The 23,477-nt window shown below is 38.7% G+C and overlaps 1 protein-coding gene across 1 annotated transcript; it reads left to right on the plus strand.

The window, feature by feature from the left end:
- The first annotated feature begins 886 nt into the window (after positions 1 to 886).
- LOC146004855 (trypsin-like) lies at positions 887 to 22,280 on the plus strand. The gene is made up of 7 exons (XM_083143880.1): positions 887 to 902; positions 2,500 to 2,562; positions 5,111 to 5,250; positions 6,369 to 6,460; positions 8,203 to 8,306; positions 11,625 to 11,818; positions 21,993 to 22,280. The coding sequence occupies exons 1-7, from the start codon at positions 887 to 889 to the stop codon at positions 22,206 to 22,208; spliced, it is 825 nt and encodes a 274-aa protein (XP_083000006.1). The 3' UTR covers positions 22,209 to 22,280.
- The last annotated feature ends 1,197 nt before the right edge of the window (positions 22,281 to 23,477 follow it).

The raw sequence follows: 23,477 nt of genomic DNA on the forward strand, positions 1-23,477 counted from the left end.
GTGGCCTCACATGATCGATCTAAGTGTGAATTATATCGTACAATGCTAGTTAGGGGTTATTATACACAATTTATATAGTTTCAATTGTCAGTTCTTGTTCAGTTCCATTCAACATTTCGTCAGTTGTTGTAGATGTCGTTGGAATTTATACTAACCTTGTGTAAATCCACTATTTTAGTTTGTTGTTACTTATGGACGTTTTCTCCAAAACATTATTTGACGACCTTCGTCGCCCTATCCCAGTATAAACCAGAGCGATAAATCTTAAGAGTTGCGAAACCCTAACAAAGAAGGAGTGCTTAGGGGTTGTCAAGTCGTTTTCGCTTCACAGACTGTACAGGAGGAGATGATGGTTCGGATGGATAACTTCTACTTGTTCTGGGAAACGCCGTGAGTGGGGCAGGTGTAGCGAAAGCTTCGAAGTTGGTAATTTTAAGTAAAACAGCGAAGAAGGGAGATAAATTCTGTCAACGTTTTCAGATGTCAACTGTGGCACACGTAGTGCTTTCTGCGTTGAGTAGTAGAGGTGCTTTATTTTACATCGCTTTTCTGCCACTTTTCACTAATCGCAAAGATGAGGATTAATGGCGAATAGATGAAACAACTATAACACGTTGACAGAAGACAACAGAAGCTCCACAAAGGATGATGCTGGCCATAAGCCCAAACATCTCTGCAGGATGAGGGATGAGACAGGGTTGTCAAAGTCTTTCACGGAGAATACAACACTGTTGGAACATCATTTCTGCGTTTTACATTATCTATACATCTAATAATATGTGAGCCAAAGTGGTACAGTCGGTAGGACATCTGGCAGCTATGTGGGAGACCCGGGTTCAATTTCCGGGGTGTGGTTTCAGGTCGGAATTTTCCTAGCCTCTAAGAAATGGGTATCCTCGGAGGTAACCCTGGAGAATAATGCCGCCCGGGTCTTTAAAAATAACAATAATAATACAATTAAAAAAGGGGGAAACCCCAGGAAAGACCCCGCGTCCACCAGCATTCTTTCAGGGGTTTGTGCTTTTGCTGTGGCACATAGAAACTTTAAGCGAGAGGCCACTCGAAGAGCGAGGCCCTGTGCGGTGGCATGCGTCGGACACCCCTAACGGCGCCTACTATTAACTATTCGATTTTACTCCCCAAGACATATAGTAGTTATAAATAGACCTCGGGTTTTTAGGTTCGGAAAACCCTAAAATAGGTTATAAAAATCCTAAAATAGGTTCTAAAAACCGTAAAATAAGTCCTAAAAAATCTTAAGTTATGCTCGAAAAATCTTAAAGTACGTTCAAAACAACTTAAAATAGTTCAAAATTGATGAAAAATGCTGATTAGGTATAGTCACCGGCAATGAAAATGGGACACCCATATCCTGAAATACGCACTATTTTGCATAACGTTATGTGTGTTGCCTAACCCTACGGCGATGGCAGAACTTACCATTGGAAATTTGCTATTAAATTCCACTCTTCGCCGCATAGTTAGGCAAAAATCTTTTTTCATGTTATCCACAGTCAAACTCCGCAATTTTGTCTGTGAGGATCATCTTATATGCTGAAAATAATCTTTCAACAAAAACATAGTCAGTGGTGCAAACTTCAATGCTGAAATGTTAGTTTGCAACGCGTGAATGCCACAAAGCACCGAAGTGACGCAAAAGTGAGCAAGACCACACAGATCAGACCACTTTGGATTGTACGTATAGGTAAAAGTGGCACCAGACATTTTGCTTGCTTTGGAGCTTTGAAAAATTTCCATTGACTTGGAGGAAGGGATATCGACAGAGAGTATGTTTCAAACACATTTGTCATTGAATTTTTTCGTGACCAAACAAAGCAAATGCCTCTGTGTGAGATAAAAATCCTGTAAAACCTTAAAAAATATATAAAAACCTAAAAAAGGCTTGATTTTTGCGCATAAACGTAAAATTGGTTCCAACAAGCAAAATAGGTTTATTTAGGCACTATAAAACTTCATCAGTTGTTGCATTTTTTAACGAAACGCTGACATAACTTATTATTTCTTGCATACCTGTAAAGGAAAAAATAGGTTAAAAACAAGAAATCCGAGGTCTAGTTATAAATCAACACATGAACATGAAACTTGAAAATGTAGGAAACAGTTTAAACATTGTAGTTGCAGAGAGTTTGGCAGCAAGTGAAACCTATAACTTCACTTCATTAGCCCTTTTATTAATGTGAAAATTGTATACTCTTAACTTCACGGTGCATATTGATTGATTGATTGATTTAGTTTATTTTACTTCGCGTTTTGTGCCTCTTGGCTAATTTGCGAAGATGAGGATGAGTGATGAAAGGATGAAATTGATGAATGGACATTCACAAACAACCAAGCCCGACCAGGATTCGAACCCGGGACCCTTGGCGTCGCAGCGCGATGTGCTAACCGCTCGGCCACAGGGTCGGGCACACGGTGCATATTGAAGGAGCAAATGTGTAATATATGTTTGTCTAGTGATATGTTTTGTTTTACTTTCAGGAAATGGCAGCACCGCTGCAATTGAAGAAACGCGGATTGTGGGTGGATTCAGCGCTAGCCAAGGTAGCTGTTCTGTATATTATATTTGTCAATGCTACTTACAATATGTTGTCTTAAAAGATCTTAAGAACTAATAAATTTTCTACTAAGCCGTAAAGAAATTTGACAGTATCTCTCAAATAAGGGTTTTTGGAATGTTCTATTAATAGTAGAATAGGTTTATAGTATCCTTGCCTTGACTCATCTCACCCAACAGGTCGTTAGATGCCGAGGCTTGCCCCGAGTTGATAGCTTCCTGGAGATGAGGCCTGCTCGAAAAAGGTTTATAGTATCCTTCTGTCGCACTGTGAAACATGCGTAAATACTTCTAAGAGTACGATTTCAATTTTTACATTATCGTGAATTTGGCATAATCGCAAGGACCAGGACGAACGATGGAATTGATGAAGGAGCAATATACAGGACGGGGATGAAACCTAGATTCTTCGGTGACAAAGTAGCAGTCTGCCATTCAACGTCCTTGGCCAACGAGGCAATTTATAGCAATTTACACCATCTATATCTGCAGCTCTAAATCTTTGTGAGACCGCAGCCTGCTAATTATTTATTTTATAAAGGCGATGCCCCGATGCCAACAATATTCCTAGAAAATACCTTTCTAATTTATTAACTTTTACATTAATAAATATATAACTTCACAATTTCACACCTGGAAAATTAGACATTTGTTACAATAATGCAGCCATAACTGATAAAAGATAGGATGAAAAACCTTCACTATTGCATTTCCCTTGAAATTCTAACCTGATTTGATATATCACGTCACCCCTTTCCCATTCAAAAATTTTGAGTTGAATTCAATGTGGGTTCCACCAATATGCCGGACGTCCGGTTGGAACACCCCAATATGGTTCTTCTTAGGGCTAACCTGTTACTATCATGGCCGTTAGGTGGTTGGAAGGGACTTTTGAATCATCCTGAAACTATTCTAATAATATCAGGAGTTGATTGAATGTAGATTAAGCACTTCTGTATTCACTCACCTATTATGCTTCTCTTTTAGTGCAACGGACCATGGTATGAACCATTACCGAACTGGAGGAAAAAATTGCTCTTTTAAATTTAACCTTTAGATCCTTTGATATAGGGCGAGGGGAAAGGTAAATTCCCTGATTTACGTCTACTTTTTACTTCCTCTTTAGTATTATTTTCTTTGCTAAATAGTTGAATTTAGCTACTGATTTATGTAGCTGGTTATCTCTGATTGCGTAGTAGATTCATTTCCTCTTTTCCTTTATGTCTTTTTTTTAAATATACCCTTTCATTTTTGTTCATTATTTACCTTTCTCTAACATCTCTCTTACTTTCTTTTGCTTTATCTGATTTTTCCCTTGGTATTATTTTATCAATTGGTTGTCTGTTTTTCCGTTTCCTTTCTCTTACTCTCTCTTCATTTCTAGTTCCTCTTCTCTCTCTCTCTCGGATTCTCCTTTATTCTTTTTCACTTTTCTCTTATTTCCATTTCTACTTCATCTGTCATTCATTTCCACTTTTCCTTACCCTTCCATCCATCTTTTTTCATTTTCTCTGCATTCTGTTTCTAATCCTCCGTTACCTTTTCTGCTGGTTATCCCTCTTACCATCTCTATCTCTCTCTTTCTATTTCTCGCTGCGTGTGATTTATATACGTATATATATATACGTATATATATATATATATATATATATATATATATATATATATATATATATATATATGTGTGTGTGTGTGTGTGTGTGTGTGTGCATATATATATATATATATATATATATATATATATATATATATATATATATATATATATGTGCATATATATATATATATATATATATATATATATCTGTCTACGCATTTACTTCATCCCTTCAATCGATAAATCATTGTCTTTCATTGTATATTGACATTAGCCACTTGAAATATTTTCCCGTAGTCTACTTCGGCACGGAGGAAGGTGGCAGACTTTATATGCAGCTCAAATTTACATGAGGAAACAACCGTTATTTACGAAACTACCTGAAACTGCCACACTGATCAATTTAGCTTCAATGTGCCAACTTTGTCATCTTAAAGATTGCCTGTCCTCCACACACACTTGCACCAGTGAAGACGAACGGTTTCTTGTCCTCTGGAAGTCGTAAATTAAATTTTTCGACAAATGGGAATTGAATATCTATCTATGCTTGCTTACAATACCAGTAGGTTTACGCATGGAGTACGAAGTTCAACAATGGCCTCTGTTCACAGTGGCTCATAAGTGACTGCACGTGCACCGAAGATTCTTCCTGAGGTATCCACGCATTGAACCAGACTTGAAGATACATGTATATAAGCAATGGATTTGTGCTAAAATGCAGATAGCTTGTTCAATTGTAAATGTAGAAATCTACTACAAAAACAAATTAAGATTTTCATTTTACTTTCCTTTGTATTTTGTGGAGAGTTAGTGACATTTCGTCTCAGCCTTGAAGCATGTATTTTTTTAAACATGCTAACTTAACTCTAGCATATATTATATTGAAAGTGACATTCGGAATACCTTTTGAAAAGCAGTTCATGGAATTTCCTTTTCAGGCAAGTTCCCCTACCAAGTATCTCTGCAAGCGGTGAGGGCGGGCGGCTTCTCCCACTTCTGCGGGGGGTCCATCGTCAACGAGGTGTGGGTGGTCACCGCCGCCCACTGCATGGCCGGGATGCAACCCTGGTCCTTCAAGGTACGTGCATGTCCATTAGTCGGGTGGAAATTGAAATAAGTTCCAGTGAAGGAGAATCCACAGTGACTTCAAGCTAAGGATCAGAGTATAGGCATTGGGTGTTAAAAGTACACGTATTAACTTAATATTTAGTGCTGTGTTCTAAGACTAACGTCAGTCTCAATGTACACTATTAAATGTGTGTAAAGGGCCTTCCAGATCCGATAGTGTACTTTTAATGCAATCACTTTGTAATCAGGAATTACTGACGAACTTGTAACTTTAAACCAGACTTGTTATAGTTCCAGCAACCCATACGTTCTAATATGTTCTATTGGGTTTCGCAGTAGGTAAAAAAATGTAAAGTGCTCCCCTGTGCTTAGCACCACGCCATGAAGGCGTATAGGGGGTGTGCGGGTAACGCCTCACACTTTCTTGATCCGGTTATGAGTGGGGGTGATGTGATCAGCATCACGCCCCTGACCGCCTATACCCCCCAGGGTTTCCCCCAGGTACCCATGTTATTGGACACTGGGTGGGCGCCGGGGCCGCTTCCAACGTTAGAAAAGTTGAACCGGGGCCTTTAGCATGGTAGTCAGACGCGATACCGACTGAGCCACCGCGGCCAGTAGGAGCGGAACCTTTTCTCGAACAATTTAAATTCGATCCAAGTTGCGTATTGTTTCATTGAAAAAAGATTCCTGGACAGTATTGAAATTGATCCGGAAGAACGATTCCTGGACCGAATTAAAATACTTTACAGATAAAAAGGTTCTTTACGGTTCAGAGCCCATTTACGCTTGGGGATTTTCTCTCATGGACCGGAATTGAATTTATTTAAAATTCCTGGACCTTTAACGACCCTGCCTTAAACTGTAGGCCCAGGCTTGAATAGGCTATGTGAGCAAAAGGTGGAGGTGAAACAAACTTTTACCATATAATATGATAGGCCGTTCCGGTACACTTCGGTCCATTTCGAGCCGTGGCTGTAGTTATAGCTGATTTTTTATTAGAGGTATGGAGATTTTTGTCTTCAGGTAGATGTGTTGAATGTACGTAGTTACGTTAATGGGCTTGACTCCATGTAATATGGCGGAGCCAAATAGCCTAAGTGCTGAAACGTCTTCATTCCTTTCCAGGTCGTGGCTGGCGAACACAACATGAGAGTGATCGACAGTACGGAGCAGAGGAGAGACGTGGCCCAAATCATAACACACGAAGGCTACAACAGGTAATGAAAAGTGCCAATGCAGCAACCAGCATTAAACACTCAGTTCTGCAATAATGCAAACTTTAATGTAAGCAAAAACATGTACGCGTCACAGTTAAAGATTTTCGCATCTACAAAGAAAATCCAAAACACATTCCCACCTCGCCGGCCTCCGTGGCGGAAGGGTTGGCATAGCGCGCTATGACGCCTGAGGTCCCTAGTTCGAATCCCGGTGGGCATGGATGTTATTTGTGAGTGTCCATCAATTTCATCATATCATCACTCATCCTCATCTTCGCGATTAGCCAAAAGTGGCAGAAATGCGAAGTAAAATAAACCAAAAAAAAATCAATCAAACATTCCCATCTCACTCAAGGACCTTGTGAATCCAATCCAAAATTTACCAATGGAACCTGCAGTGAGCCTCATTTATCTCATGCATTCATCTGACTAATGTCATTTTCTTACAGTTTGACTTGAGGGTTTAACTTAAAATCGCGTTGTGTCTGTGTGGCATTCGATATCAAAATTAGATTTTAAGCAATTAATGTCCAGTCCAATTATAAGTATACCTAATACATAGGAAAAAATACCCCCCCCTTCTGATAAAATCGTAAATTGCACCCTGTTTAAATGTCTAGGAAAAATTTCATTTCACCAAGGAATGATATCGCGATGGGATGAGTCGAGAATTGTCACAGCCTCATCTATTCTCCTTGTTTCGGTTTCCACTCTGAAGCTATTAAAACTTATTCTAGATTCACTTCATGCTCAGAAAGGCTAATCGGGACTCTATTTTTTTAAAAAAATATCTTAATATATAGGTTTAAGAATAGTTTTCCGGACACCCTCTTACCAAGTTACGAAAAATATGGGTGAGGTACAGGAGTGCATTGTACCCCCCAAGTTCGTCTGTAGTGTTTCGTCTCGTTCGTGTAAGTATTTCGTTTCGGATAGTTCCATTTTAAATATTCAAACGAAAATGCTGTCAGTCATATACTCTTCTGATGAAGATTTGTATCTTATCTTCGAATCGACTTGACCATTTCTTTAGAAAAGTGTACCCCCCCGCAAAGTAGCATTCGTCTGCAGCGTGATTTTATGAGAGCAAATCTTCTATTTCCATCGTTTCACACACATTTCAAACAATTTTCATCTCCTTAAAGAAGTTTCCAAGAACTTAGGTCAATGAACTAACTAGTAGCAACCACAATGTAGTAGAATAAGTTTACAATGGTTTGAATTTCTGTTGTAAGGAAGATAATGCTTATAAGTTATAGGCTTGTAAGTTGGGCGAATTGAAAATAGGTTCTTTTAACAGTAGCACCTTGCGTCTGCTGTCAAATTACCAAAGGAGGGGTACAAGGGGTACAACTCGATTTACGGATTTAGGGGGAACAGTACCCCCTTCAAAAATTTGGGGGGTACAATGTACCCTTGTACGATATATACACACACACACACGTACATTTAAGCCTATTTCCAGTACCCTAATTCATCCGAATAAATATTACCACTTTTTAATAATTGCTTAAAGCTTTAAAAATAGATGTTTCCACATTAGTGCATGCAATTTCGTATTTACTTCAGTTAGTAAAGTTCTATCTAGTTTACTGCAAATTGAGTTTAAACATTTATCTGAGAAAATATTCCTTCAGGTGGACTTTCTTAAAAGGAAGAAATAATGATTCTAACTACTGGTTGCCTAAGTAATGTCAATCATTCAATTACTGTGCTATTATTTGTTTTCCTCTCTTTTACAGGCAAACCATTCGGAATGACATAGCGCTCGTCCGCGTGTCTCAACCCTTTGCTTTCAACACATACGTTCGCCCGATTAGTCTGGACACCTATGGACCTCAAACTGGTAACTACATGTAGGGAAAAAGCGATAATGCATTTTGGAATAGATACTTATACAATAACACCATGTGACACTATGTCGGACATTTTTGTCTACGTCAGCACCAACTTATTTTCTTCTCAAATTATGTGAAAGGTTCCTAGTAAGTAGTGTTGCCCACGAGACGAGACTTTGGCCTGTCTCGTCTCGTGGAAATGCTGTGAAATGCTGTCTCGTCTCGAAAATATTCGTTTGTCAAAGGGACACATGATCAATCTCGTCTCGTCTCGAATTTTTAAAAGCCTGTCCCGTCTCGTCCCGTGGGCAACACTACTAGTAAGGCAGTTACAGGTAACAGTTACTCCTGCCAAGTAACGATAACTGCAACTGAAATGAACTTGAAAATAAACAACAGTAAATGTAATTCAGTTACCTTTCCAAGTAACTGATAATGTTTACGGCTACTTCCCTTTATGTTATCGAATGAAAGAAAATTTCGTACCGTAGATTAATTTGACAGCAGCGGTGGTCTAGTCGCTAGGACGTCTGACTGCCATGCGGAAGACCCGGGTTCGATTCCCGGGATGGGTTATCTACGGTCGGAGTTTTTCCGGCCTTGTCCCCGCATAAAGCGGCTCTGGAAAAACTGCCCTCCCACTCCGTGGAGTGAAGGCGGCCGGAGCTGGTGCTGATCCCATCATCTCCAAACTGGCCGAAATCAAGAATGTGTGGGGACCCTACCCCTAAATGTGCTTTAATGGCACGGTACGCAGGGAACTAACCACCTTACCTTAGATTAATTTGCATGCGAAAAAATGTTCCATGTCGCAATATTTTTCAAGAAAAGAATAGGGCTTTACGTGGAATTTTCTTGCGATAAAATTTGTACATATTAATCCACGTGGTTAATTATAATTCAGTGAGAAAGAATTGTAATTTTAGATTTCCCAGCCATTAAAATAATGTCAAAATAGAACATCCCCGTAACAGTTCTTGCATTAAACATATTACATGACTCATAGCTAGAATAAAATAACTGTCGGATAGGAACTCAATATTAAGTTAGCAGTAATTTAGGTGAAAAACTTTTTAAAACGAGTAACTGCAACTATAAGTGAGTTACTTTTCTATCGAGGTTACTGTATCACAGTTACTTTCAAGAAGTAACTTTCCGAATCCTGGTGTGGAGGATACAAACTACAGCAGTTACCACTACTATCAGCGGAGGCACCAGGATTAATCATCTAGAGGTGCTGAGGGGGTGCGGAAAGAAATTTAGGGGATGCGATGCTGAAAATAAGGAAAACATGAAACACGCATGCAACCTTTCAAAATTGGTGGAGCAATGTACCAAAACTGGGGGGGAGGGGGGCAAGGACAATTTACTTTCCCTTGGTATATAAGGTTTAGCATAGTGCTTAGCATAGTGCGGGGGCAAAAATAGCAAAAAACGGAGGGCAACTGCTACCCTAATCGCCGCCACTGATTAACATAAATTACTGACTAAAATTAAATTATGTGTGTGAAATACATAACTTTAGATTGATATTCATTTCCCCCATGCCCTCTTCCTCGACGTCCATGATAATTAATACTAACTCTTATACTCCAAGAAAGTGTGAACATTCATATACACGTTGCAGTCTTATTGAACTATGTAGTGAAATACAAAATGAAATTATCCTTGCCTTTAAAAACACAATTTTTGAACTTTTCAATGTAACCAATAGAGGTACAAAATAGTACATTTTACCTTCCGTCTGCAACTTCAGGACAAAACGCGAAGTGCACAGCAACTTCGTCTTCGTTAAGATCCCTCTACCGGCCACACTATCGCCAACAACGAACTGTAAAATTTCTTCGTGAACATTGGGCCTCTTCCTAACAGTTTTTGAAAAAGCCTGAAATAGTACGTTTACTAGGCATGTTACGTGGAACAAATACATAGAAACAAGAAGAAGACTTGGTGATAGCTTAAGAGCAGCTGAAATCTTTGCTCCAGTGTGAGGAAGGACAAGTAGGCGGAAAATAAACCTTTTATCAACCATGCAACGAAGAAGAAGAAAAAAAAAACATATGTCACATTAAGCTGTAGCATCGTATCTCAACCTATGAGGCGCGACCCACTGCTGGGGGTCGTAGGTCGCGAAGTCGGGCTCGAAAATTTATTTACTGTGTCTTAAAAACCTAAGAGTAAAACTATGAGAACACCTGTGTGATATCAGCTGTGATTCTGGCATTAAAAGTTAATTTTTAGATTGGATATCTTTAAGAGGTGAATATCCTGTACTTTCCGATGAGGCATTAAAGTTGTTCATGCAGTTCTCCACTCATATTTGTGTGAAAATGGATTATCATATCTGATTCAAGTGAAAAGCAAGTACAGAAATAGACTTGACATTCACTCAGATTTACGACTTAACCAACATTGAACCCAACATACCCCAGCTTATGCGGAAAAGGCAGCCCCAACATTAGTTCGGCGAGTAAAAAGAATAAAAAATCAATTTTTAGAATGTGTGTTTAGTTAGAAGTTAGACTAGATAAATTAGTCTTCTACATTCCATATTTACTTTTCTAGAATGTAACCCCTCTACAAGTAATTCTGCCGGCGCCCATGGTTATGGGTCCCATAAAGTGTAGATAATATCCTTCAAGTGGGTCCCGGACTGAGAAAGTTTGAGATCCACCGAGATATATGTAATTATCGAAAACCACAAACAGGCCACTTGAAGAAACAAAAGAAGAAAAAAATGCTTAACAACAATGCTGACGAAAGAAAAAAATCCGGCCGCTGATCCTTATAGAGGCTCCCGCCAGTACAGAAAAGTATGTACTGTATATCGGTATCTCTTTCAGTGTTTGCCTGTTCCATACAATAATAACGGTCTTACTTCAGTACCTAACATACGGCGCTCAATATGACGACAAGACATAATATGACACACTAAAAGAGTTAGTGTTTTCAGTTGAACGTAGGAGGTGCTGAAGGGGGTGCGGAAGAAAATTAAGGGGTGCGCAAGAACCCCCTCGCGCCACTCGATTTAAAACAATCCCATATTTTTGAGACACCCTTGTAATATGTGCCTTGTAATCAATGGGTCCCGGGTTCGATACCTGGTGGAGGCACATTGTACAGTGGTTCTGATACCACTTTAAACTGTAGGTTCAGTCCCGATTAGCCTATAAGTGCATAAAGTGGTCTTAAAACGTAATTCCAAACTAAATTTCAAACTATATGTGTATGCGAGATTCTTAATTATTGTCATTGAATTTAAGGCAAATGTGAGACACTTTGCACATATGAATAAGAATTTACATCTGTTCTCTTTCTCCCAACAGGATCGCACTGCATTGTGTCTGGGTGGGGAAGCACCAGCCGAGGCAGCACTCCCATAATGCCCGAGTACCTGCAGTACACCAGCGTCCCAACAATTGACACAGCAACGTGCCAGCAGCTATGGAGCAACGCTGTTGCAATTGGTCAAAGCCAAGTCTGTACTGGACCAATCCAAGGAGGACGATCTGCGTGTGTGGTAAGCATGCAGTCACACTTTCTGTTTTTTTCTTTCTATTTTTTGTACCAGTAATAACACTTTCACTACCAGAGGGTTTTCGGTGAAGGTTACCTACCCCTAGGCCAAAGTTGAATACACAATGTATCATGTAGTTTCCTATAGCTCTTCACCTGCTATGCTCGAAATTGTGTTGTTTCTTCGTAAATAATGTGAACATTTCACATTTGTAACTGTGCCATACATGTACCCCATTTTTTCCTGCTTCACGGGTCTGAGCATAAGCTGGCAACATTGTATTCGTGGATTGTATTGACATTGTCAAACATTAATTAACATATATTTTACATTTTACGTTCTTAATATGCATTAAGAACTGCACACTCCACATATTTCATTCGTTTTATATGAATTCTAAGGTAAAAATCAACAAGTGTAATATGTCAAATTAAAGGTAAGCGTTTACGCTACAATTTTTGTTCGGAACATTTTGTTCTCAGATGTCTAGATTATTAATAAATTAACGATAAACATAAACTTATAGTAGAAAATATGAAAAGTTTTTACTAATCCGTGATAACTACTTGACGGTTGTTCCTATCGAAAATCCTAAGATAGCATTAAATATAGAACATATATTAAGCTTTCATTTGAAAACAACGATCGTTGAGATCGCACCGTTGGTTTCAGAGATATAGCCATTTCTTAAAAATGTTAACATCCGCCATCTTGGATTGGTCGCCATTTCTATGAGCTGTCACTTTGAAATGGCAATCATGGTTTTTGGTATCCTCAGACACCCATATAACTGCGGCATAAAGGAAAATTAGTACCCCCAAATTATACCGAATTCTCGGCAGGCCCATAGACTAATAACATTTTCACCATTTGCTTCTGAGCAATGTATTTATCTACGTTATGAATCTTCTGAGAGTCCTCAATGACTAAAACAAAACATCTATTCAATAGTGGTTTGGTTTACTGCCAGGCCAGCTACTTCAAGGTACATAAATGTTCATACATGTTGTGCCCATAAGCTAGGAACCGTTGCTCAATGAACAGACTAGCAGGTGGGCACCATGGTCTGGCAGTTGCCCAAACTTGGTGCCCAGCACATGGGCATTTTGACAGTGAAAGTGATGACTAATTTCATGAGCGACATGTTATGTTTTCCAATGCAACTTGTAGTTAGTGTTACATTTTGCAATCTGGCTTTCCTTTTGCTACTTTTGAACCTGACTGTAACTCTCCACTAACCCAAGAAACAGCATTAGTAATAAAAGCATATTTATTCAAAATTGGAAAGCTCTGGGGTTGAGACTTTCTATGCGTCCTTATGTTATCAATAAAAACAGGGGAAATGAATAGATTGAGGTTTTAAATTTCACTTTACAAACAACCTTGAATCATTGCTTACAATTGGCATTTTATAGATGTTTAATTTATCAGGCAGTAAAATAATGGTTTCCGAATGCACTGAGTGTTTGGATCGAAATCTCGACTACAAATGTTCAGTATTCTAGTCGGACTAGGGAATGGCCGTTACTTTGTATTTAACCTAATCCCCGTTTATCTCCATTGTTTCATGTAAAGTAACGAACTATACGTAAAAGTTATTTCAAATAACTATAATATTCTGCTTAAATTTGAAATAGTATCGATAGATGTCACTTCATGTTTAACGTGTCTGACCAGTATGATATAATATTTTACGTAGATCCACGACATTCATATTGCATTAGTAAATATAACAAAAAATGTCCCAAGAAATATCTTGAATCATCGTTTTTGCATCAAATTACTCAGATACAGCTACGCATAGTAGAGAAGTATCATTCGCAAAAGTAATTTTCCAACTCTAAAATAGAAGAGATACATTACATTGCAATTTTGTAACAAACTAGCTCGATCATTACTCTTTCATATAATCATATTTCGAGTAATAATATTAAATTCTGGTAAAACAAACCTTTGCATCAACCATAATCTGAATGTAACAAAAACATGTTCTGAAACAGGCCCGTACCCAAGGGCGATTTTTAGTAATTTTGGTTTTATAACCATTGATGCAAGGCTACCAGACGTCCCAATTTGGCCGGGATGGTTCACTACTCTTACTCCCTATCCTGACTATTTTAAAACTTCAGTCGTGATGAGAAATGTCCATTATTTTATTAATTCACATTCAGACATGTTCGTCATTACAAGAATCATTCCTAATAAGTATTTTTTAACTTATCATTGATTGATTGATTTGCTTTATTTTACTTCGCTTTTTATGCCGCTTTTGGCTAATTTGCGAAGATGGGGATGAGTGATGATATGATGAAATTGGTGAATGAACACTCGCAAACATACATGCCCAGGCCAGGATTCGAACCCGGCATCCCTGCCATCGTAGCGCGATGTGCTAACCACTCCGCCCTGGGGCCGGCTATTTAACTTATAAATATATTATTTTCTAAACATAGATTATCAATATTGTAAATCAAATCAAATCAAATCATGGCTGTTCAGTCGTGCTGGTAAAAGACAATTAAAGGGAATTTGAAAACATTCTTAATCCGGAAATACTGTACTTTGGAATATTTTTTATATTGAATGTAAGCAATACGCATGGAGACGTACGTCGTGTGACACCCTTCCTCTGTAAGCGACTGTACAGCTCGCCGCTCACGAGAAGATCCCCAATCGAGGGGAGCGGGGGTGAAGGGAAGGAGCAGTCCATTTGCAGATTTTAGGGGTAGCAGAAAGCCTTCCGCTGCGGTCTGGTATCCTTTTCGAAGTGCGTGGGAGTTGATTTACATCAATTACGCAGAGCGTGTGTCCGCAGCAACAGTTTGCTGATTTTCTTTCAGTAGCCAGAATACTTTTGTATTGCTCATCCTGTATTTCAAAGAATTTAAAAAATAATATATAGCATTTGGTGAGCTTATAGATCACACACCCCTGTAAAACAATTTTACACCGTTTCCGTATAACTAATAATAGGAATTATTACAGGCATATGTCTGAATATTCTAATATTTATTCACTATGCCCGTAATATTATACGGTTGTGAAACTCGGTCTCTTACTTTAAGAGAATAACATAAATTGACATTCTGCCTGGGAGTTGTTTCTTCCAGGCATAAAGTCAGGAAACAGTTTTTGTAAGGTAAGTAGTTACTAAAATAACATTTGGGTTTCGGCATGGTTCAGATCGCTCATCCACAGAACTTCAATTCAGGGGCGGCGCCAGAAATTTTCGACCGGGTGGGCAGAAGCTCCATATTAATAGATTAGGGTGGGCAGTATGAATGTAAGACCATATATAGTATATATGTGTATGTAAGACGTATGTATCCCCCCTCTCTTACACTCCCGATTATCCTCTTACTTCTTTTCCCTTTCCATTTATTGTTTTCCTCTTTATTCTTTTCTAATCTATTCTCACATCTTGTTCTATTTCCTTTCGCTTTATCTCTGATGGACACAATCATTTCAAGGAAGTGTTTAATCATGCGCAGCCATACATTCTAATCACATTCTTTCATGCATGTTAATACAGTGAAAAAAATGTTAATTAGGTTTAAGCTTGTGTTGCAAATACGAGGCACATACTTGATTTTATGTATTCGGCGACAATAATAGAAAGTGCGATGGTAGACAATCATGAAGTCTCTCGTGATTTAAAATGTATGTTCCTGAGCATAGTATTTTCATCGTATGCATTTTTGACTGAAAGAGTTTTCTTACTCCTTGGGAATCACTTTTTTTAGCTTACAAGGTTTGTACAACTGAGAAATCTATCTGAATGTTTTAAGCAGCGGCGATTGGGTGCCAACATTTGAAGGGCAAGGACAATATACTTTTCTTGGTGGCATAAAGAGGCCATAGTGCGGGGGCAAAAAGTGGCAAAATGTGGCGGGGGAACTGCATTCCTCACTTCCCGCTCCTCCTAATCGCCGCCACTGAATATTTGGAATACAATGAACATCTTATTAGGAATTATTTAAAACACACACACAAAACGAATGCTTTGATCATTGTCCATGAAGTATTCCTAGGCTAATGAAAGGCTATTTTGACAAAATATAAGTAATAAACGAGTAAGATTGAAAAATCTGTTCAGAATTGAAGAGATTATTAGCTAAGTTGCTATTCGTTTCCTGAACTGTCATGTTACTAATGCGGGAGAAGCAAACAATACACGTATGGTTACATGAAATATTTTTTGAGGTAACAAAATGATTTAGGACACAAGGAATTCATCGAAGTTGATCACCGTACCAGTAATAATTCATCTATTTTTCATAGATGACTTGGGTTGTGTGGCGTGACCATTTCGAACACACTAGAATGTCAACCTCTATCCTGTGCAGCATACCCTGGAAACTTTATTCTGTCAGGGCAACGAGTCCCTGGCACCTGGAACCACTGTCAAAGTAATAATTTATGAGGGCTTGTGTTTTGAGTGTCAGCGTGTTTGTTTTCGCCCCTTCGTTACTTTCATCTAATCACCATTGAACCTTATTGTCATCATTATCAAAATTAGCAGAGAAATGACTTAAAATAAAACAAATCAACCACAACTTACTCTTCCAAAAATGGAGTTTCATTAGTTCATACCTCTTAGAAAGTTGAGGTGGTACTTTCAATTGCACAGCGTTTCATTAGCGGATCAAGGCAGCTAATTCCGTGAACAATGACGTTGTTTTCCGAAAGTCTCAACTATTTGTCTCGTTTGGTGCGAGTTCTTTCTGTATATTTTTTCCCAATGGCATAACCCTGTCGCATTATAACGAAGAGGTCCTGTGTTCGACTCCCCCTTCTTTGGTGGAAGCACAATGCACACTGGTTCGGACTACACGCTAAACTGTTGGTTTAGTCCCGATTAGCCTATCTGAGCATAAAAGTGGGCTTAAAAACAAACTAACAAAATCGTCTTCTGGGTACTTCGTGACATTACTTTTTTTCTATACTTCAGCTGCGTCTACAGATTCGGCTGATTCATGTGGCAAAATTTGTGTGTCGAACGAGGATTTCTAAATATAAGCCACTTATTAGCAATTGAATAATTCTGTAGCTTTTTCCATACATAACTGGTTTATTAAAATTTATTGTTTGTAGTATTTGTAGACCTGGAGAAAGCCTTTGATAGAAATTCTGAAGAAAATTCGGGTAGATTGGAAAGAGAGGAGACTTCTAAGCAACTTATACATGAATCAACGAGTTAAGGTGACAACAGGAGACGAAATGACAGAAGGCTGTGAAATCGGAAGAGGGGTACGACAAGGATTCTGCCTATCGCCTACTTTGTTTAATATCTATTTAGAAGATATAGTGAAAAATTGTTTCCAGGGAACAGAAGGTGTCAAATTGGGAGGAAGGAGAATAAACTGCATAAGATTTGCTGATGACATGGCATTATTCGCTGAGGATGAAATAACCATAAATAGTATGTTAGAAGAGTTAAACAGCAGCTGTGAGCAGTATGGGATGATGATTAATGTAAAGATGACAAAGGCAATGGTTATAGGATGGAAACCAAGGAATATTAATGTGAGAGCAAACAGTGAAAGAATCCAGCAAGTGGATAGCTTCAAGTACCTCAGATGCACTATAAGCAGTGACATGAGCTGCAAACAAGAAGTGAAAATGAGAATCGCAATAGCAAAAGAAGCTTTCAATAGAAGAAAAAATGTTTTTTGTGGACCCATGGACATAGGTCTAAGGAAGAGATTAGTGAAATGTTTTGTGTGGAGTGTAGCACTATATGGTGCAGAAACTTGGACGTTGAGAAGAAATGAAGAGAAACGTCTCGAAGCTTTTGAAATGTGGACATGGCGAAAAATGGAGCGTGTAAAATGGACGGCCAAGGTAAGAAACGAAGCCGTACTGAAGAGAGTTGGTGAAAACAGATCTATAATGGAGACCATCAAGAAGAGGAAAAGAAACTGGTTAGGACACTGTCTAAGAAGGAACTGCGTGCTAAGAGATGCCTTGGAGGGAATGGTTGAAGGAGGAAAAGTCCGTGGAAGAAAGAGATATCAGCTTATGGATGATATTAAATTAACTGGGTCGTATGCTATTACGAAGCGTAAGGCGGAGAATAGGGAAAGCTGGAGATTGCAGTGAAAAACCTGCCAATTAGGCAGAAAACAATGAATGAAAAAAATAATTAAAAGGTCGAAATAAATTATTGTATTGCTGGAGGAAGTAGCGCTAAGATGATATTTTCATCTGTTTTTGTGGAGATTATTTTAACTATACTCAGGCCGGGATATACTATATACGTATGTGGAGACCCGGAGCTACAGTCCTTAAGTTCAACCTAAATTCTGATCTAATCTTGATCATACCCTGTATAATTTTGAGCCTCCTAAGCCTACTAGCTACTTTTAATCATGGAAGTATTAATTTGATCACAGTTTTTGTTTCAATAGCTCTAGTAATTACTTTCACCTTCTAATGACAACATTTCTTTTTATGTGTTGATAATATGTGAATATTTGTATCATAGATAATATTCACAAGTTAAATATACGTGTTATGAACACCAGAATACACTTATATATTGAATCATTCATATATCCCCAAGTATATGTACTTATTGAATTTGATTGGGTGGGCAATCGGGTGGGCACAGGAATTTTTGGGTGGGCGCTTGCCCACCCGTGCCCACCCCTGTCGCCGTCCCTGCTTCAATTTTCCATTGCCATGTAACAACTAAAAAGAGTACAGCAGTTAAAAACTATTGTTTATTTCTGAATTCTGATGTCGTGAAACTCAAATCAAAGAAAGTCTCGGCGTATCGCATATTCTTACCTATTGTTAGAAACTTGCTGATCACCATGAGCCGCTGTAGATATCACAAATGCTTTGAAATCAAAACCTTACGCGACGAGCGGCGACAACAGAAGTGACGCAAAAGTCCAACAATTTTTCCTTGTTGGAAGAAAAATTTCTTGGCTTTGCGCTTGCAACTGAGAGTGTCGTATTTCTTTGCTTAGAAATTGAAGACTGAAATAATATTAACAATTATTATTAAATGACATTTTGTTACTAATCTTGAAGTTAAGCAGTTGTCTTTATCCCAGAAAAGTGAACATTTCCAAATTTTCCTCAAAAGCTGGCGGACTATTTTTAGGACTGGAAAAAAGAGGATTAGTCCAGGTAAAACAGGACGTCTGGTAACCTTAAACGACTTGTATCGCTGCACGGGTTACATCGAGCCCACGTGTGTTTCTCACTCAGGGTTCACTCCCCTAAACCTAATAGTGGAGTCGCCTGTCGCTACTTCACTGCACTTCCGCTGGGGATCATCTCCTGAGCGGTGAGCTGTACTGTTGAGTGTCTGGTGGGGACTATTGCTGAGTTGATTATTTCCCCATTACTTTGGACCATAATATTGCAACTCTACAATTGTACGACCAGCTGCAATACTACCGTAGCGTCGGTGATCACATCCAGGGTACGAAATCCCATGGGGAAGAGTTTGTTATAACATCAAAGAAAAACAATTAGTTTTGACTTCAAACATACTGTACTAAGAATAATATACGAAGGAATAACCAAGAATTATGTCTGTCTGTGTGTGAACGTTGCATACTTCTCTTGCTCTCTCTCTCTCTCTCTCTCTCTCTCTCTCTCTCTCTCTTTATTTCTTTAGAGCTGGTAACAAATTGGGGTTAAAACGAACTACTATAGTCATAAATAAGATTTTAAAATTAAATCAAATTGGACTAGTAAGGAACGGAGCCTTAGCTGCGAAGGTGGTTCTCGCCTTAGGCGCTGAGACATTCAGACCAATATCTAAGGAAACTGAACAAAACCCTCCCTTGAACACAGAAATTAGACTGACCTGTTACTTCTTCTCCATTTCTCACTTCTTTTCGTCAGCTACCGCAAAGTATGTAAATAAAACATAGCATTACATGTTAATTTTATGGAAAACTGGTATTATTAATGTCTCTTAGTTTTTGCCCCTCCACCTAGTTACGTAAAATATTGTTCATAGTATTACAACAAATTTTACCTGGTGCCCAGCTTTTTACCTCGTCTACTTTACTTCCAAAATACAACTCATATGCTTTTTTCACTATAGGAGAGATAGTATTTTTCTGTGACTTCGGAGTAAATTCCCCGCAAACATAACAAAACAAGTTCGGGTTATTCACACATTTGCGTGACATGGCGAACTCATTAATTGTGTTATAATATATTTCTTTTAAAAAACAATTATGAATGCCCTGATCGTTTTGTTAAAATACAACTTACACCTCACTTCACTATACACAATATTACATTTACAATTTCACGAACATACACAAACATAAAAAACGGCTACTCGCGAAGTTATCGGAAAGGAAGTTAAGACTCGACTAACCCACAAAAGAACAAATTTTAACAGAGAAACAGGAAATTACTCTACTGCGAGATGTTTCCTCCACGAAATATTAAGTGCCAGTCATAAACACACAAGGTGGCTAAAAGGTTCTTATCCATTTGCTAGGAAACAAACGTTAAGCCGTATGCGGAGACCTGAAACCATAAAACTATAAAATGTGGGTGTTCTGCAAAAACTTTAGGTGATACAGGAAAACGGATGCGATATTCGTTATCAGCACATCTGAATACATAAAGATCACTTAGTTTTATTTAAAGGAGTATTTTATTGTTTATCAGTGTAATTAAATAAATTCTAACACTTATTAAAACATTTCACTTATCGTTTAATTTCTTTACATTTTGAACCAGTTGTTCAAGGAATTAATTTGCTAGTTTGTAAATGTAGCAATTTCTTTATATTTAATGATAATATTTAATTAGTGGGATGACGTGTGGTCAGCACGACGAACCACCAGTCGGTGTTATACACTCTGTCGCATCTATCTCTGGGGCCTCTCCGATGGCGCAGTGGTAGCGTCGTCGCCTTGTAATCAAGGGGTCTCGGTTTCGATACCAGTTAGAGGCACATAGTGGTTCGGATTCCACTGTAAACTGTAGGTCCAGCCCCGATTAGCCTTGCTGTGCATAAAGTGGACTTAAAACAATCTATCTCTGGAGCAGACGAACGGAAACAAGTCTCTACTCAAGTAGTGACGCGAGACCGCTCCACCAATGAACACGTGAGAAGGAACCGGATTGCATGGAGGGGGAAAGCGACTGAAGTTACCAGCCTTTCCAGCAGCGTGTACTGCTTCGCTCTGCCCACTCCATTTCCCACCTTTCTCTGCCATTTTGCGCGACTTACTCCAGAGCTAGCTGGGACAGGGTATAGGTTTCCATGACGGCCTCACGCTAGTCATTCGTAGCTCCCTAATTTCCTCCCAATGGTGTGTGGCCACCGGTTCCATACATAGGCCGAAATCTCAGAAGGAAAGTTATTACGCTTCCCCCAGGAGACTCGAACCAGCGCGCGTCCCGTAGCAAGAGCCCGTCTCGTATTGGACCGCACGGCTGCGGTGTGGGACTTATTTGTGCTTAGTACTGTAATTTAGGCCTTCATGTTGTTCTCAGTTCTTCCAAGCAATTTAGATGAACAAAGAAGAAGTACATATTAGAATTGCCTGCTCCATCCCCATGAAGTAGGAACGTATGTAGAAATATATTTCTGGGGGGGGGGGTCGACCAAGTGTCTCAGTAATAGTAATAATAATTATAACAATAACATAATTTTAATAATAATATTAAATAAATATGTAAATTAATTAATGTTATCTTGTTATTGTAACATGAATAGGTAAAAGTATGGTAAAAGAATAGATACATAAGAACACATATCCATTATCTAACTTACTTGTAGTTAAGATCGACAAAAGTTGTATGAAAATAAATGCCGTGGCAAAAATTAATGTCAAATAGATAAAGAATTAAATATTTATTGAATAACAAAAAGGAGTTAGATTCAGTTGACGAAAAGGAATATTAATTAATTGATTAATATTTTATGCATATTATCGTAAGTAATAGTGTGCATAAATATTTGGTAATGTCCTTTAAAACCGTATGATCCCAATTTCTCGCCTTCCAATAAGTTCCGGTGTAACAAATAACCATGGATTATGTAATAAATGCTAAAAAAGTATGTTTTGATTATTTAATTTTAGTATGTTTAAGTCTTTCGGGGGGAGGGGGGTCCGGACTCCCTGCCTCCCCTAAATACGTCATTGCTATCAAGCTCTTCATTAACACTTCTCTACTATTTCAGGGAGACTCAGGCGGCCCACTGGCCTGCAACGGTCGTCTTTCGGGAATCGTGTCCTTCGGGAACGTCCCCTGCGGCTCCCCCAACTCCCCCGCCGTCTTCACCAGGGTGGCCTCCTTCACGGGGTGGATCCAGAGGTACACAGGGAGGAGCCTCCCCTTGGATCGCTCCGAAAACGACGTCATCACAACCGATTCACCTTTGGAGGTCCACGCTTGATAATGCTCCTGCACATAGACGGATGGCTCAACGATGAGTAGTATCCTGTTGGATCTGCATGTATTTATTAAAGACACGCAAATAAATTATTTCTATTACATTCCATTGTTTTCATTTAATATTATTTCACATTCAATTATTAATTCGTTAATGTTACAATCCAGTAAATGGAAAACTGCAATGGGTCCAATTCTCGCCAACAATGGAAGTTTGAAAATTATGATACATCCAAGTTTCATTAGTTAAAGTGAAGGTAATACTTTTAAACATTGAAAATACAAAACTATATTAGGAGGTCAGCACCAGTGCAACATATTCACTGAAACATACAGAAAGTGTTTTAGATACAGGGTAAGTAAAAAAGAATGATACAACTTTACACAGTTATTATGATGTAAATATTTGGAATATCAAACAAGGCATCAATATAAAGAGATACTCTGAAATTTTATTTCCGCTTGGCGCGCTTATGCTGCTTTTACGCTGCTCCTCCGGGATCGCTAGTGTGTCAAAGTGGTGAGTGCAGGGGCGAGGGGAGCTCAGCCCCCCTTGACATTAAGTAAACTATTTTGCATAATTTGTTTGCAGTGAAGAGTGAAAATGTAGACAACTCACAACTTTAAGGATAAGTCTGCAGAATATGAACAGCATCTATTACATTCGCTCATTTTGTTTATGAGCAGAAGTAGCTGCAAGTATTTAGAATATTCTCTAGACTTCAGAAAGTTCTTTCATAGGGGAGCTTCTTTATCTGTACCTTCACTGTCCCTGTTGCGTCCTCCTCTTTAGACAGAAATCTGTGACTTTGATGACATCATTCAAATTCCATCCGCATCTGCGTCAAAGGTCAACAACAGCTCCCACGTTTTGGGAAGGAAGGGGAGTTTAATTGCTTCGGCTGGGGGGTGGAATATACTGTAGGCAATGTGATTGAATATTGTGCTTTCTTTTGGGATGATATATATAAATATCTGTATGATCTAAAGTAGTATGGAGTGTGTAAGGAATGATTTCAGTACCAGTCAATCAATTAACATTTCAAGAGATGTTTTAAAAGCTGTAGAAAAATGTAGTATTTGTGTAGTATATGATATTTATAAATTTTATATAACTTAATAAGCCCCCACACATGTTATTTACCTTCATTTAATAATGTTAAATTTTTAAAAAATGGATTTGGTTTACAACGCCCCCTGATAACCCGTGACCCCCCCCCCCCCCTGGAGATCACTTCTGACTACGGGCCTCGCTGAGTAACAGGCAGGAGGC

Source organism: Lepisma saccharinum, chromosome 22 (assembly GCF_977018435.1).
Source record: "Lepisma saccharinum chromosome 22, izLepSacc3.1, whole genome shotgun sequence".
Classification (NCBI taxonomy): Eukaryota; Metazoa; Arthropoda; class Insecta; order Zygentoma; family Lepismatidae; genus Lepisma; species Lepisma saccharinum.